The 18,158-nt window shown below is 39.4% G+C and overlaps 1 protein-coding gene across 2 annotated transcripts; it reads right to left on the bottom strand.

Annotated features, from left to right (window-relative positions):
• Positions 1-70: 70 nt before the first annotated feature.
• LOC144644267 (protein CIP2A homolog) lies at positions 71-16,875 on the bottom strand. 2 transcript variants are annotated; one of them, XM_078503719.1, is made up of 23 exons: positions 16,668-16,875; positions 15,489-15,648; positions 15,160-15,272; positions 14,837-14,931; positions 14,450-14,546; positions 12,926-13,048; positions 11,028-11,173; positions 9,542-9,617; positions 8,777-8,983; positions 8,056-8,212; positions 7,424-7,556; positions 6,926-7,001; positions 6,106-6,248; positions 4,707-4,962; positions 3,917-3,982; positions 3,697-3,807; positions 3,454-3,516; positions 3,209-3,250; positions 2,417-2,508; positions 2,171-2,284; positions 1,797-1,879; positions 1,441-1,580; positions 71-946 (listed from the first exon to the last, which is right to left on the bottom strand). In XM_078503719.1, exons 1-23 carry the CDS (start codon positions 16,773-16,775, stop codon positions 773-775), a joined length of 2,775 nt encoding a protein of 924 aa, XP_078359845.1. In that variant the 5' UTR covers positions 16,776-16,875; the 3' UTR covers positions 71-772. The 2 variants fall into 2 exon arrangements, with proteins under 2 accessions (XP_078359845.1, XP_078359846.1); XM_078503720.1 differs by having other exon boundaries at positions 15,489-15,623; positions 16,668-16,739.
• Positions 16,876-18,158: the final 1,283 nt, after the last annotated feature.

Genomic DNA, 18,158 nt, shown 5'->3' with positions numbered 1-18,158 from the left:
CAATGAACGACATCGAAGGTTTAACCATCCCTCTCCAACTTTTTTTACGGTTTATTATTACTACGTTAAGTTTTTTTTTTACTTTAGTACTAAACTTTTTTTAATAGTAATATAGTACATTATAAAAAGTGACTTTTAGTCACTGGTCCTTGTCTAAGATGACATGACAAACCAACAGCTTGGGGTTATGCACTGCTTCTTCTGCATACAAATTTGCGAATGCAACACTGAAGCATAACAATGCCAGGAATAAGAGTGGCTGGAAAAAAATTATGAGATAAAAACAGGTTCTCTGTGTTACACTTAAAGCAAAGTATCTATAATCTTACATCCAATGAGCTCCAACACAGTTCGTGCACATAACACAAAGGTTGCTTTCACTTGTAGAAACTTCAGTGAATAACGAGCAACACATCTGGTACGATTGCTTTCTTCGAGAGCAAAATTTTTAATCTCTTGTCGTATAAAAAAGCAAGATTTTCATTCTATTTGCACGATTTGTCTACAAAATAACAAATATACATTTTCATTGTGAATAAAGTACAGGCACATGATTATTTGACGATTGAATGTTTTCGGTGCTGGGAAGGTTGTTTGTGTTTAGCTGAGATTGCAGGTCTAATTCTATATAAAAAAATAAATGATCTATTTACAAGGAATTTGCCCTCATAAGTGCATTCTTTACACGTTCATATATAAAAAAGTCTTCGCTCAGTTCTCAGGCCCTCTAGAGATTGCGGACTGGTTAAATTATAGGGCATGGGTGAGGACGTCAGCTGGAACCTCCCCTAAAGTTGTTGATTGGTATTTTGCCACTGCTTAGGTTGTGAATCATGGCGGCGATCTGTGCCTGGCGATCCAGCTCAGACTGTAGTTCCTTGACCGCTTCCTCTCGTTTCTTTATCACATCTTCGTTCTGTCGACAGATAAGTTCCAACGACGAAAGCTGCGAATACGAGAAGAAAATGAGGATAGTGGTTAGTATATACGTAGCTCTCAAAAGTTAGTGGAAGTGCTTTATGGCAATAAGGGCTTTTTCAAACACATTTCCAAGAAAGTACAATTAAACAATCACTAAACGAAATCTAACAAAATGAACGAATGTTTGCGTGTGAGCATTTCACTATTTTTTGTCCTTTGCCTGTATTTAGTCCCTTAAGCGAAGTTACAAGCCACATTTGTAGACCTTTGAAGGTTTGTAATGTAATGGGTGGAAATATGCAACACTGAACTTATTGCAAGCGGAAGCACTCGGTCACGCAAACAAATTCAGTGTCAAAGAAGCAAGATATAGTGGCCTAATCTCTCCTTTCTACACTAGGATATTTTGTGGTCCAAACCCCTACTCCTACCCAGTTCTCTTACTGTCAACCCCCTACCCACCCACCCCCCACCTATCCCTCCCCTTTAGCATAGAGCACGAAATACGTGATCACTAACCTTATGCGATAATTCCTTCCGTTCTTTCTCTGCTTTTGTTAGATCATTTTTCAGGGATTCGTTGTTCTCTTGTAGATCATCGATGTTCTTTTCGCATTGCTTCTTTTCTTCCTCTTGCTTCTGCAGTGCTTTACGGAGCTCTAAAAATGAGGCCGGGATAAAACGACGTTAGCTTACTATTGTAAGTCAGGTTCTTGACTGCCAAAAAGTCAAGCAAAACATTTCTCGCTTTTTTTAATTTACTCTAAAAGAATAACTGTCAAGAACTGTTGCATGTTGTTCGCGGTCCGTACGCTTTGTTAACACATGCAAATAAAACTCAATAGAACTCATTACTAAGCCCCTGATAGTCGTACCTTGGCATTTGGCATCCTTTTCTTTGAGTTGTTGTACGATCTTTTTCCTTTCTGTTTCGAGCTCTTGGAGTTGTTTAGATGTGCTGGGGAAAGAAATACGAAACAGTCAATGCGTTTACCGTAAGGTGGTTTTTTCTAGGGCGGCAAAAAAAAAAGAAAAAAAAAAAGAAAAAACAAAAAAAAAAAAAAATTTTAAGCGCTTTTGTTTTTGTTTGGGTGGAAGCCGTTTTCACGGAAAAAAAAGAGATGTTATTCTTGCGCTTGTGCTTGCGTCGCTGGTGAAAACCAGGCTTAAACGTAAAAACTGAAGCCAGTGGCACTATTTAAAATGAATCATAAAGCCTTAACATTGTTAGTTCAAGTAATATAATTACCAGTCGTGCTGACTCTTAAGGTTATCGTTGTGTCGCCGTAACATCTCATTTAAGTCTGTCAGGGCTTTGTGTTCGTCTTGAGCTGCCATTAGACTACGCTGGTTTGTTTCAAGTCTGTAAAGGAAACGAAAAGATAAGCCGTAAATACACAAAATAAATACTGCAGTATACTGTAAGTAGTAAAATCGAGAAAGGGCGGAACGTAGGTACTTGTTCGTACAACTAATTGAGCAAAACCGACCCGACCTTTGTGACTGCTCAGCAAATGCAATCTTCAGCTGCTCGTGTTCTTCAGCGACAACTTTCAGGTTTTCATTATGTTTCATCATGACTTCCATCTACAATACAAACAAGAAGAAAACAGACGAACAGTTGCCATAAAAAAGAAAACAATCTTAGGATATAGAATGATCTATATACAACAACGCTTTTTGGACTCAAAATGTGACAGTCGCGCTGGCCTAATGTCTAGCGCGTCGGATTCGAGAGCTGGCCGAGGTCATTGTGTTGTGTTCGTGGGCAAGATGTTTTACTCTCATAATACTTCTCTCCACCCAGGTGTACAAATAGGTATATAGACAACTGTTAGCCGCACGACCTGACGACTGAGAGTAACCCGAGATTGACAAGCAACCCATCCACGGGGCGAAGCAATACCTGCTTCATGCCACGGAGACCGAGATACGCCCAGGCCTGATGGGCCAAGTGTCTCGCCCAAGAACAAAACACAAGGAGCGTGGCCAGACTCGCAATCAATGGATCTTGTTCGAAGCTGCGTCACGGTTGGCGCATCTTAAAAAGTTTACCCTGATTTTTTTTGTCGTTGTTCCTTCTTCCGCATCCTCCCCTTCTTGCCTCCTCCTCCTTTTGGTTCTTGTCTCTCTTTGGCTTTCTGCTTTGTCTCCATTTTCGTTCCTTCCTTTGGTCGTCAATGTCCCTCAGTCTAAAACATAAGGCCAACAAGCCTCAGTGGCATTTTGATTTGTGCCAAAATGAATACCGCAGGAAGGAGATAAAAGTACAGCACAAGGCACACACCTCTTTTGTAGCCGCCTTTTGAGCTTGGAGCAGTTCATTTATCTGAAAATATAGAGCAGTTCTGGTCAAGCTTACAAATGTACTGTAAAGTGTGACATAGCTTCATAAAACATGTGATTCCTATCGTTACCACTACCCAGTGTAATACGATTTCATAAAGAAAAAGAAAGGTTTCCCCGTTACCACGCAAGAGGTACTTGCACTAGCTCATCGATTACACTTATCATACATCAGACAAGTCAAACCTGTTCAGCCTGTTGTTCTGCTTTCTTTTCTGTTGTCTGCAAGAGCTGCATCAGTTTGGCACACTGCAACAAAAATGGAACCGAACGACCAGAGATATAAATTATGACATGCGAATTACAAGTTTGAGTATTCACCAAGGTGCATATATACGTTTCCGGAACAGGTATCAAAAAAGAATATACAGATAATAGGACGACAACTATCGAAAGCAGCCGAACACTTCCGAAAAAACCTCGTCATACCTCGGCTTCTGATTGCGCCCTCCGACACCTGTACTGCGAAATGAGACGATCTGCTTGAGCGAGTGCAAGAGCTTTCGCTTCCAACAGATCCTGAAGATGACTTTCCTTCGTCTGAAATTCAAAATAATGCCATGAGAAAGTCTTCATTAGATTCCTAAAAGGGTGAGAAACGTTATTTTTAAAATGCTCAAAGGGACGGGTGATAATTTGAGATACTTACCACCAAAGCTGCCAGTTTAGCCTCGTAAATGTCCATGATTTCAGAAGCGTGAGGATCTGGCTTAATCTACAAATTGAGGCGAAAAACAGAATTATATAGCACGCAATGAATCTCATTTGGATCTCACTTTCCGGCAGAAGTCCGTTCTTCCCTCGTAAAGTGTTCCACTGACTGTCAATGCTTCAAACGAAACGAAGACAGACCTGGCGAGAAACTTACACGAAGCTGTGCATTGCAGATCCTTTTCTTGAGACTCAGAGATCTTCTTGTAGCTATAATAACAGGTTTATAATACCTATAAGGACTTGGAAGTTTATGCAATTCAACATGAAACAAACCATTTTTTTTGTTTGTTTGTGCATCGGTCACAAGCTAGACTAAGAATTCAGGGTTCGTACTCTTTTGAGCATTTGAAATTCCATGACTTTCCATGACCTTTTTCATGACATTTCAAAGTTTTCCATGACCTAAGTTTGACCATTTTTCTTGGTAATTTTCAAAAATTATCTTGATTTTGGGTATGTTTTTACTCTTTTCTTCACAAAAATAACCTGCCTATTTTATTTTGCACAATCAATACCATTTTCCATGACCCAAACTTAAATTCCATGACTTTCCAGGCCTGGAAAATGAAATTCTATAGCTTCATAACTTTCCAGGTTTTTCATGACTTGTACGAACCCTGAAGATTAACTACTGAACTGAAAGAAAAAAATGTTATCTTAATTGTATTTGTATTTTCTTTAGGGCTGAAAGCTAAGAGCCACGAAGTATTAGTAAGGAAGCAAACCTCTAATCCAGACTTCATCTTCTCAATTAAGGACTCGATGTTTGCATCATGGTGGGCGTTCTTCGCGGGAGCCGCTATCTTTACAGGAACATTGTCCAGGCCTACTGAGCGCAAACTGGTGGTGTTCCGGCTGTTGAGCATAGAGACCTGGTGCCGAGGTGATGATGGAGGACTCAGCTCCATTTCGGAGGGTCTCTTTAAGAGCGTCATCTCTTCCTCGCGAGATGCGTTATTTGAAGCGATTAAATCACCTAACCTAAAACCAAATGAAGAAAGCTTGTTAGAGTTTTGGAAATACGGATTACATGGTGGCCATTTTAGGGTATCACTTTTTGTTTGATTTAAAATCTTAATTGCATGGTTTTGGGGCTATGAGAAGTTAAAACAGCACAAGCATAAATTCAAAATGTAACTTCAAATACATCAAGCAGAAGATATTTCTTTGTAGCCAACACAACGGCCTTACAGAGTTCTAAACTTGGAATTACACAATTAATGTATACAGTAGACCCCGGTAACTCGAACTCGGATAACTCGAACATCCCCGCTAACCCGAACTGTTTTTCGTTTCCCTTTAGAGTTCGCGTTACTGGGGTTCTACTGTACACAATAAAAGCTCCACCACCAGTACTGCCTTTTCTGGAGCAACTACAGATTGCAGGGCCACATTTAAAGACGGTGTATCTAGTGGCTCGTTTGGCTCGGTAGTGGACGTAAACAACGAGAAATTATTGTTATGTCGGCTATGTCTTCGGTGTGTAGATTTAGAGGCTCGTTTGGCTCGGCAGTAGCTCACCGCCGCCTGGTTAGCTCAGTTGGTAGGCGCCGGCTGCTGTGCGGGGGTCGTGGGTTCAAACCCCAGCCGGACCACACTCGGTCTTAAACTGGGGTGTGCTGCCTTTGTTTTTCATCTCTGGCTTCTGTCTTCTCGGGACGATCCGTGGTCCCGTCTCCTGTATCTTCGTCTCAGGGGACGTGCCCACACACTTTCGTAGGTGGGCACGGCTCCCGTGTTGTGGTCTGGCCTCTGTGTGAATTACAGTTGTGCGCATGAACATACATATAATGCGCTATATAAATACATTATCATTATCATTATTATCATTAGCAGTGACTACCGAGCCAAACGAGCCACTAAATATATCCGTCTTCAAAAGTGGCCCTGTTTTCTGTAGATTAGCCCATTTTCTAGCATCGCCCTATGTTACCATGCGTACTGTACATGTAGCATTTTTGCGAAGTTCAAAACTATCTAGAAAATGAAGGGTGACTTAATGATGGTTTACTAAGGTAAAAAAAGTAAACATCCAACAGGTGGGAACATAGTGAAAATCGGCAGGATTGACACGGATTAGGAGCAACAAACTTGAAAAATTTTGGTGGAATTTTTAGCTCTTACCATATAGCCTGGAAGTCTGGCAGACTGTTGGCCTCACACAGAATCCGGAGAGATTTTTGAACGCTGTCACGTGAATCGCTACTCATGGAGCGTGCCAAGAATGGGACTAACCGCTGATCCTGTAAGGCGGATGCAAGCTGGTCCTGTGGTCAAAGCAAGAAAGTAACAATTTCAATGCAAACAGCGAATTATGATTGACTCGTTGTTTTATTCGTGTTTCGTGCGTTTGTCAGCTGGAAACGGAATTTGGGTACAATGCAGGTTTAAAGGGGCTATGTCACGCGATTTTAGGCAATTTCGGCACTGACCAACCGGTCATAGAATTAACTGAAATATCACAATAACGGCTTAAAACTGTAGAATAACTCAAAAGAAACACAGAAAGGCCAAAAATGAGCATGGATGGGCAAAATTCGAGAAGATTAAAGCAGATTGCGTTCGGGTAAACTTTAAAAACGTCGACCCCACTTTTTTCAAATTTATCTCAATTTTTATGAAAGTGACATTTACGGTGCTCGAAAATCGTCCTTCCTTGTTTGTAATGTGGCCGTGATTTTGCCAACAAATTACTTTTGCTCTGCCAATTTGAAGTTTACAGCTCTTAATTAACGAAAATAAATAGAATTTCTTAAAAACCCGTCACCTAGCCCATTTAAACATAATCTTAAAGAACCGCACTCTCACCAAAAAATTTTTCAAAAACTGTTAACGAAATGTAACATCTACTGAAAATGATAAACACTTTACGATACTGCTCCCTGACGCTTCATTAACAAACTTCACGCAAAGCCTTTTATCAAACAAGTGGAACTCTCCGTACCTGTAATCCTCTGACATCGTTCTTCAACTTGCACAGCAAGTCTAACATCTGAAGGACAACGTTAACACCCTCCACACTGCAATAAAAAATACCACAAACTCTGTCAACACACAAACGATACCTAGTAAAGCCCGGGCCAAACGAGGATGAGAGTTGATGAGAGTTCAAACTGTTTGTCAGCACCCATTTATACACCTTGAGCAGGCCTGGCTGCAGAGATGCACTGCACAAGAGTTACATGTCTTGCCCAGTGACACAACACAATGACCCCATCGCCAGGGCTCGAACCCAGACCACTGCACCTGTAGTATAACATATTATAGGTTACCTGAGCATTTTGTCGGGTTGCCCCTGTTTATGGACAGAGCCACCGTGACAGTAAAGTGTCTTGCCTAAGAACACAGCACAGTGACTTCCGTCAGGGCTCAAACCGGGACCGTACAATCTGGAGTCTTGTACAGTAACAGTTTATAGTCCACGTGCCTCCACAATTCTTACCTCCACGATAGTGCAAGAGTGCTTCTTGTCCCAACGCTGTTGTGTTGGTATTGATACTCCAGCAGCTTCCACCAGTAATCGAGCTTTAATTGTCCTAAAACAATGTTCTTCAATGAATCGTCGAAACAGAGGAGTATTAACAGTCAAAGAAAGTACCGTAAATGTTTCTCTTTTCTATGAAGTACATATGTAACTCTGAGCCCAACAACCCCAGCCCCAGGCAAACCTGAATGAAAACTGGGCAGGACAATGGAAAGGTAATAAAATAAGATTCACAAATGAGAATTACTGTAAAATGAGGTGGTGACTCAGGGGAGTACCTTCATAAAGCCTACTCAAATGAAGTACAGTTCAACCTCTCCTAACAGACACCTCCCATGGGCAGACACTTAGCCATTGTCCCAGTCACATAAAAACATTAAAATTTAACCCCCTCCCCCCCCCCATAAGTGGTCACCTCCTAATTGCATACTTTTTCTGATCTCAAGAGAGTACTTATTATTATATGATAACACCAGGCCTCATCAAAGGTACAAAAACTGACAGAAATGAGGCTCCACATGCTTACTGCAAACTCTAGCCAGGATGTGGAAATTTCACAATTAAACACCAGTTCAAATAAACAAGGATATCACTTAGAACTTCCAAGGCCTTGTTGATCTGCGCACACTTTTGTTTAAGAACAGCACCATCAATTTCTGTTGGTGGTATGAGTATCTGCGTCAGTACTGGGACCAGATCAGAGGTGCGAGGAGATAACTGATCCAGAAGACCACCATCAACAAGTTCCTAGTGTAAACAACAGATTATAGCAACTTTATTTTTTTAGATAACGTACACCTTTTATCACAACTTGTGAAAGAGGCAAGAAATGAGGTTCTCTCACACTGAAGGGAGGTGGACCCGAGTAAGGATATCACGTGTCAAACTAAGTCCTGTGACTCAGTTTTTCTGTTTTTTGATATGCGAGCAACAGGTTTTTCCGCCCACCCAGCCGTTATCCAGTCTTTGCAGCTGCAATACAGTGTATAGAGCAGTTATCAATTAAGCGTTGTAAAACCAAAACCAAAGTTATCACTTTGGCCAATTACAATGTACACCAACAATCCAATGAACCAATCAAAATTTGTAGCAAGTACACATTACAGGTGCGAAGTGCGGAAAAGCGTGTGTGAATGAGTCAGGATCGGTTTTAGTTTCACTTCTTATTGGACAAGAAAGCGTTGCCAGATTTCTAAACCAATCACAAAGCGTAGTAATGCAAAACCAAAGCAAATGCGAATGACTTTCTACACTACAAACCACTCTTATTATAAACATGTATTTTTCCAAAAAATTCCGCCAAATACTTACCTCATAAATCTCCTTGATGAAATCAAGAGCCTTTAGGGACACAGTTGAGTGGGTGTCAACTGACTGACTGGCCCAGTATAGTACAACATCATATGCGCTGTTCACATTTGGGTCCTTGGGTTTGGAGCTTGCAGGGGAGAACAGAGCTCTGCACACAAGACTTCGTAACCCAGTTACTGAACAGAATGTCAACAGCAGCTCAAATACCTTTCAAGTGGTAACACGATTCATTCAGACTGTGGTTGTATAATATTATAAGAGTATAAACAGAACTATTTTTTTCTTAGTCTGTCAGGCATGAAGTGAAATAAGCATGGGTGGAAGAATGGCTGCATGCACAAAATCTGAGGGATACTAGGCGTGTGAAAAAACAAAACCAAAAACAATTACTCGACAAGTGCTGACAACAATGACATCTTGTTGTAAACGGGGCACGAAAAAGCCAATCTTTTTTGCATTGTGAGGGCAATGCATGATATTATTCAAACTCTCTTGCTAAAATTGCTAGTAGTCCCCCTTTTTTCACACGTCTATCCCTCAGATTTTGCGCAGCCATTTTTCCACTTGCACCTTTTTTGGCTTTATACTTCGATTCTTGATTTTATCTAGATTGTATCACTCTTAGGATTTTGATAACACCTCCAAATCTGCCACTGATGAGTATTTACACAGTGCATCAATTATATACATTATGGAAAAAATATACAATATTTAATGCATAATAATACCGGCTTTAAACATTTTAAAGACAACCATTTTTGTTACCTTGGCTGCTTCTTCTGCCTGATTCAAGTGAAGCAAGGCCAAAATCTGTTCCAAATAAAAAGCTAAATGTTCATGTCTGAAAGAAAAAAAAGTAAATATTGATAATTATTTACCTATCATCATATGGGACAAGGGCTCTATTGAACTCTTTATTTACAGCTTGTATCTGTGATTTTCCAGTCATGCAAACTGTAAACACATATACAATCATGTAAATGCATTGTGCAGACAAAAAACTTAAAACGGAATCCACTAGGAGGTCGAGTAATATTTATCTAAGTTGGACAAAAATCAAGTACCAGAATAATTTAAATCCTATTGCGTTATTTCCTACCCTTAATAAAAGGTAAAGATGTAAGTAATTATCCGTGATAACACCAAAATAATTTCATATCAGAGTCTGAGAAAATGAATTTAAAGTTCACAAGGTATAGGCAAAATCTCACGTGTAGCCATTTTGTAAATTCGTCTTAAGCGATTCAGTGGAATTCAGCGGAACTTCAAAATTTGTTTTCGATGTTTGGTGTTGTTAGAAAAGATTTCTTTTGATAAGATACTTGAAGCAGTAACAAAAAGGTTTGCAATAAGGTGGAAATAATTCTGGTACAACAATTTCTTATCAGAGTCTGAGAAAATGATATTCAAAGTTCATAAGCTATGGGCAAAAGCTCACATCTTTTAAGCGTTTCATGGGAATTCAGTGGAACTTCGAAATTTGTTTTCGATGTTTGGTGTTGTTAGAAAAGATTTCTTTCGATAACTAAGATATTGAGCAGTAACACAAAAGCTTGCAATCAGGTGTAAATAGTTTTGGTACATAATTTTGTCCAATAACTACTCGAAGTCCTGGCGGATTTCCTCTTAAACTCCATCAATGTACAGAACCATATTACAGAAAATTCAGGTTGAGCATTTAACGGTCTCAGTCATGGTGTTTGTTGTCACGGTTGATTGATTGGGTTGCGCAGCAAAATGACAGACATTTCTAGGCAGAAATGACAACGTTCTGTCTGGGAAAAAGCGTTGTTACTCTTTTAGCGACTATTACTAAAAAAGGTATTTGTGTCTCATCCTAGGAGATCGGCCTAGACTCAGGGGCAGTTAGTTGGGACTATACGGCCTATACGGGGTATAAAAATCAGCAAAGAACAGTCATAAACTTTTCTTCACAGATTTTTTTTCGCCTGTATAGTATAGGCTTTCCCCTGCCCCGACTAACTGCCCTTGGATCTCCGGATGTTTGTGTCTTGGATCTTTACAATCTTCAATCGCCATAACACAATTCAAGACATGAATACCTCTTCCAGTAATAGCAGCTGCATCGACGAGTGACAACATGCTTTTTCTCAGTCAGAACATTGTCATTCCTGCCTAGCAACGTCTGCCATTTTGCCTAGCAATACAATCAATCAACTGTGACAATGAACGTGACTACTGAGACCGTTAAAAGCTCAACCTGAATCTGCTGTAAACATTTTGAGCTTACATCAGAAGGGACTGTTGAATCTTGGGACTGGCCAGCAGGTCAACAAACAGATCTACTGAAGAGCGCCTTGTCATTGGACCCTCGCCATTGATAAGAAATGTGAACACAAGTTGAAATGTCTGGTGGATGTTCTTTGGATTGAACAGCTGGTTGACAATACAGAAGAGCTGATTAGCAATTATATGTACAGTAACAATGTTTTCTTTAAATTCTAGAGATAAATATTGTACAAGCTCCCTTCTTCAAACAACCAGTGTACAGCACACTATGGTGTATGTACATGACTGCTTTAGTTTTGTTATGTATGAGTGTAAACTAAATGTATGTATATGAAGTTATATACATGTATAATAAGTACATTGTGTATCTATGGGACACATCATCATTACATCATACATGTATACAATGTACATAATAATAATAATAATAATAATAATAATAATAATAATAATAATAATAATAATAATAATAATAATAACCTTTATTTACCCTCGGCAGTGTTTATAGCACAAAGGCTAGTGGGGCAGAGCAAATGACAGAAACAAATGAATCAAATAAACACAACAAGGTTAAGAATCCCAGATGGCCGGAGGCAAACCAGCTGGCTATTTACAAGCGAGGTCGAGAATTTAAACTTGGGACTACCAAGCACAAATTCAGCTAGCGGTTAGGGCGGGACTTGAACCTGGGGACTTCGCATTGCAAGTCCAGCGCTCTAACCGCTCGGCCACGCTGCCTCCCAGGGGGAGTACTCCAGGGTCCAAGTGGCGGGGATGTGCGAAGGAATTTTTTGGGGTCAAAATTTTCGATTCCGGGATTTTTTTTGGGTAGGAGAATTTGGCAGGTATTTTTTTGGGTGACTTGATTTAAATAGGGGATTTTTTTGGGTATTAAAATCAAACTTAAGTGCTTGAGCGCGGCCTTGGCAATTTAGGGGTAATTTGACTAGGGATTTTTTTGGGCGTTTTTTTTTTTTTGGTCCAGAGATTTTTTGGGGTAATGTCGGAAGACTTAGGGATTTTTTTGGGTGCTAAGTTTTGCCTCCATTCGATCATCCCCGTCACTTTGATCCCGGAGTACACCCCCCCCCCCCCCCTGGGCGCTGCCTCCTTTTGTTTTTCATCAGTTACAAACATGTCAATGTATTGAGCTAATCTGTGAGACAGTGTAAGTACACTAAACTAACAACCCTTCAAGTTAAGACCATTTTAGTCACCATGACGACTAAAATGTTTGAGCTGGCGACTAAATTGGAACCACAGTCACCAGCTTGGTGACTAAAATTGAGAAGAAGGATTGAAAGCGTGAGCTTACTTTAGCGACTAAAATTTTTCACTGGCGACCAAACTTGAGCAGTAGGTGGCCAATAATATTGCAAATGGCCACTAAGGAAAAAAATTAACTTGGAGGGTTGACTATACTGTACAAAATGTTCACTGACAAGCATGCACAGAAAATTAATTCATGAGCCTTGCAGTTCACTAAATAAATCATAATAACTTTAAACTTAACAGGGTTACACTTTAGGTCACAATTTTAGCATTGACCAACTTGCCATTAAAAAAAGAAATGTTTAAAGCTGTAGAAGACCTTAAAAGAAACACAGGAGAGCCAAACAGATTATATTTGCCTGGGTAAACTTGAAAAATGTTGGCTCAACGTGTTTCAAATTTATCTCAGTTTGTTTTAAAATGTCATAAAAAAGGTTGAAAAATAATGTTAATTCTTGTTTGTTAGGTGGTTGCAATTTTGCCAAAAAAAAGACTGTTACATGTACTAGTGCCTATAATTTTAAAGTTTAGAGCTCACACAACTGTACATGTTATTAACAAACTTACCTAAAACACTGTGACCTAGCCCTGTTAATTTGTTGTCATGGAGGTTTAATGTAAACCTACCTTCTCACCCAGCTGTTCATGAAGAGACAGGCTTGTTAAAATGGACAAGGCAAAAACAATCACTGTCAGGTTACTGTGAGAGAGAAAGGCTATCAGAGTTCGATAAAGTGATTTAATGTTCTCCTGCAACAAAAAAATGGCCACCAGATTAGTGGAAAGTTATGTCTGAGAACAAATAAATTGATGATGAAATCAAGGCACATGCTACTTTAAGTGATGTATGGTACCGTAGGTTTAAATTTTTGGGGTCCTAGGGGAGGCGTTAAATTATTAAATATGAGGCATTTATTACAAGAGGCGTTTATTTCAATTTAACAGTAACAACATCAAAAAAACAAATAGGATGTGCAGTTTGCTAGTGGAGTAAGATTCAAAACAGAGTTTTTGGGCAGGAGACTATTCTGCGCTAATACAAAACCTAGAGATGTCGTCCAAAGTTCGATATTGACATTTTCGTTGTTATCGAGGTCAACAAAGTTGGAGTAGTTGGTCTCTTCGATGTCAGATTCAAGCAAGAAACTAACTATATTGCGTGATTTTATTCTATGGAGCATTTTCTTGGTTTTTGAGGGGGGGGGGGCGGCTATTAGACACAGGGCGTTTATAAGAGGGAGGCATCTAATACAAACTTAACACTTCAGGGGAGGCGTTTATTAGATACCAGGCATTTATTTGAGAGTGGGTGTTTATTAGATCAAAAACCTTGTCAAAGCATAGAGGTTGCCTACTTAGAGTCGAAGTTTTGGAAAAATCTGTAATTAAGAGGATTTTTGAGAAAACGAATTCAAAATGAATCTTTCAAATGCCAAGGGTTTTGTGGCAATTCCACTTATAATTCATTGTAATTAACAGCCACATGTTTCAAAACAGTACAGTGATGACTACGTCCTTTTTGTTGAAAGATCTTTGGAGATGGTTAATACTTTTCAAGAAAAAAAGGAGCTATGTGGATAATTGTAAAATTATGCAAAATCTTTGAGTTTGAAAAGCTGCATTTCAAGATTACAGATTTAGTTTACATTTCAAAATTATTGCAAGCATTGGAAAATTGCATTAAATTATGGCTTAGTTTAACGGGAGTCACACTGGCATATATTAGCATGCTGGACTCTGGATTAAGTGGTCCAAGTTCAATCCCTGCATCGCCAGGGTGACTGTGATGTATTTTTGCATGGGCAAGACCCTTTTAATAACTCTTATAGTGCCTCTTTCCACCCAGGTGTACAAATATGACCAGCAAATTTAATGCTGGGGATAACCCTGTGCTGGATTATCATCCCATTCAGGGGGGGGGGGGGATACTAACACTAAGGAAACCAAGGTAAGATCTGACCTGATGGGCCACAAAGGCTCGAATGCAAATTTATCTTTTACCTATGGCTTAGTTTTGGCTATCATTTTCTTTCTCAAAACAAGGGTTTATACTATCTTGTTCCTTTCTCAGGACTCAATGCCAAACAACTACATTGAGCCAGCTTAAAGTAACATATAATGCAACCTACATAGTCTATTATTATTGCTTACCAGTGCCTTGACATGCGCCTGGATTGGTAGATTATGTCGACAAAGGTTGGCCAACAGGCCTAGACAGGGAATGGTTAGATCTGACTCTGGCATTTGGCTGTGGAATTGAGGAATTTTTATGTTTATTTTACATCATTGCATTTTAAATTGAACTGGTGAGATAGTTTTTAAGTTTTGAGAATGGAGTCTTGAGGATTAGGGTTCAAGGAACTGTCAAATTACTTTTGAGCTGTACTGTACAGCATAACACCGAACTGGATATACCGGTAACAAACCTCATTTGAAGTGAACAGTTATTGTATACAGCTGTAAACTTTTGTGTACATGGACAGTGTAAATACAACATGTGGCTCATACAAACTACAGTTGTAAGTCAAATCTACTCACATGTTTGTCACCAAGTATCTGATCAGTTCCTCGATGTATCCACTTGGTGTGGTGATCTTACACCCATAAGTGACTCTTTCTAGAAGTTGCAGACACTTTTGATCAACATGAAAAGTAAAAAATTTAGTTTGACAAGTATGTTCTTTGAGGCCTATAATGATTTTTTTTTTAAACTGGAATAACAATTTAAAATAATTGATAAACAACGTACATGTACACGTTTATGTGGAAGAATGTCAATCACAATTCAACTTCCCAAAACAAAAACAATTCCAGACAATTCTAGCAAAATCAATGCATGCACATGGTAGACAACCACATACCTGCAAAATCATCTTTTCATTGGATGCAAGATGATGCTTATGAAGTAAGGCTGCCAGCGTGGATGTCAGGTGATATGTTGTGTGAAGAATCTCTCTGGTCTCTCTGTCATTTGCTGAAAAAAATATTCTCACAGTTACAAGGCACCCAGAAAAATTTGTATTTCTCAATAAGCTAACTGGTTCTGCTCATGATTATAACAGCTTCCAGCAATGCATACCAGTACATGTAAGCCACATGTAACTGAGACTGTTGTACAGATTCTTCTCTTAGTCTCCTTCATGGAATATCAGCATTATTTTTGCATAACATTACTTTATTATCGACTCACCAAGATTAAAGAGTAGGACCATAGCCTTGGTATGAAGACTTGGCTTCACATTACTCTCACTCAAAAGACCCACCAGTGACGAAAGACATTCTGCGGGAAGGAGCTCTTTGGCATTAAATCCACGCAGAGGCTTCCCTGATGAGGTGATACCAATTAACACCTGGAAATAAAAGAGATGAGCTCAGACAGAAACATACATGTACTTTGCTTCAAATAATTGTCTTAGTTAAAAGTCACTCAAAGTTACATCACACTACAGTACACCGCTTACTTAACCAATGCATAAGCTTACTTTCTTATAGATTGTACAAAGACAAAAAATAGTGTAGGTTTTGTCTCTCTTGGACTTTACTTTACTTTCTATATAAAGTGTGTTACTTAGTCTTACAAAGTTCTCAGGTGAGATAAATGAGAGATGGCTGCATTTGCTGGCTACAAGCCAGGTAAAGTTAACATATATTGTATTATCTTACTGCTGTTCTTGGGATGAACAATTCTTTGCAGTATTTGAAAACGAATACAGTCAAACCATACATGCTTAGCTTTACAAACACCTTTCATATATAATTTGCAGAATGAAAATCCAATTTTTGTATTTTTGTATCGGTGGTCTACAGAGATGCCAACCTAAAAAGATCGAGATCCGGGAGACCCCTAATTTTGCATCAAGATAAATCTTCTCAAATTCGAAAACTGCGTTAAAAGTATAGCTTCACCGAGTCATCCACAAAAATATGTCAAATATTTTAAAATTTTCTCCCGAAATCGGCCAAAATAAGTGTGAAAACACGTATTTTTAAGACCTTGCTGCGTATCCGGGAGATTTGACGACCCGTGCGGGAGACCGGGAGATTCGGCCTGTATTCGGGAGACTCCCGTATAATCCGGGAGAGTTGGCATAGATGGGTCTATATGGTGTCTGTAATATTCACAGAATTCTACTGTATGATGACACTACTAACTTTGATTTAAGCTTATACTTTGCAGAGTTTACTGTACTTGTAAGTACTTACTAATTCGATTATCATTACATAATTTATAACTTTTATTACAATTAACATCAACCAGATTAGCCATTTCATAGGGAAGACTGGAAATCGCAATCAACCCATGATTTCTTTTCAAACATGAACGGTTGACTTCTAAGCGAACAAGTACATACAAAATGTAGCAACTTACGTCGATCTGTCGCTCCAGATCCTTGATGTTATGATCAGTCGTATGACTTCTGTATTGACAAAATGCGCTTGAGAGCGCTTTCAAACACGCCGTCACATCCAATGACATATCCTGCTAGTGGTAAGAAACCTTCACAAGCCAAACAACACAGCGAAAAATAACAGAAATGAGATAAATTCGGTGAAAAATAATAATTTGTTTCTGCTGGAGTTTCAAATTCCCGCGCATAAGATGTGCGCATCGTACACTACAGAAAGCCGCTGTGCAAATAAGTGTCAGTTGCTTGTGCGAGCGAGTTTGTGCGCGCGAGTTGGCGCGCGAGGCAGCTCGCTAGGAAGCTCGCTAGAGTTCTCCCAGTAACTTCGCTTTTCCATATTTACATTGATACTCGTTCTTATATCGGCTCTAATTTGCTGTCTCTACTAAACAGTATCACAAGTTACCACACGTAAAAGACAAACACACGCTTCACGATTATCTCAGCCACGCCCGCGACTTTTCCTTTCATAAATAAGACCTTATAACACAGGTAGGCAAAACCATAGTTAGTAGTTCTCCCTCTACTAACTATGGCAAAACGTACTATTCTACTATCAGTGTATCAGATAAGAGTTCGTATGGATCTAAAGTAATTATGATCGTAAAAATTTATTTCTGCTAATTCATTTTTCGAAAAGTCGAAATAAGGTGAAAAAAGTATTAAACGCCGCGCCTGTTGTCTTTTGCTGTGTTTTCATTTCTGTAAAGCTCCTGCATGGAGGCCGTTTGACCTCCCGTGACGCACCCGTGACGTAACCGGGGTTTGACCATGTGTAACGCGTGTGAGTGAATGTGTAAGATGGCGCATCGCTTATAGGTAGTGACATTTAGTGAAATAGAATGTATTGGCCTGATCAAATCATGAGGACTTAGCCCGGAACAGGCTGGTTTTCAATTTACTCACAGAATCTAACATTTATATGTTAATTGACTTCAACTGCTTTAGATCGGCCGCTGGGTTGGTCGAGAATGAGTCATTTTGTGTTCTGAAAAAAAAATGCTTGCTTTGGTTGATCAGCTTTCAGTTTTCAACCGGCATCAAACTTGATTGTTTTAGCTGACGTTTCCTAATAAGAAACTTTTCCAGTTTTCCAAACATTTTTAGTTGAAACGGTTGACTCCGATGTTCAAATATGCTTTCAACCAAATCAACCGAAAATAGTTTTCCTAACAGAACCTGACAAAACTCAACCAAACTCAGCAAACAAACCACGCAGCTGTTTCCAATAGGACACCGCCTAACAGTTTTCAACCGCAAAAGTTTGGAGACAACACTTCGTGTTTCAGTTAGATTCTTGATCCAAGAAGTTAGTAATTAAAATTGTCTCGACCCCCAAAATACTAATATGACTGAATAGCAACAGATGCCACAAATCTCCGGACGTTACATTATGACATGCCAAGAGTGATCTTGTAAGTGCCTTGTCCATTGTCAATCTCGGCCGCGCCTAC

Source organism: Oculina patagonica, chromosome 2, assembly GCF_052425735.1.
Source record: "Oculina patagonica isolate OP01 chromosome 2, crgOcupat, whole genome shotgun sequence".
Classification (NCBI taxonomy): Eukaryota; Metazoa; Cnidaria; class Anthozoa; order Scleractinia; family Oculinidae; genus Oculina; species Oculina patagonica.
The sequence above is the reverse complement of the archived record's forward strand: the minus strand, read 5'-3'. Positions and strand labels throughout refer to the sequence as shown.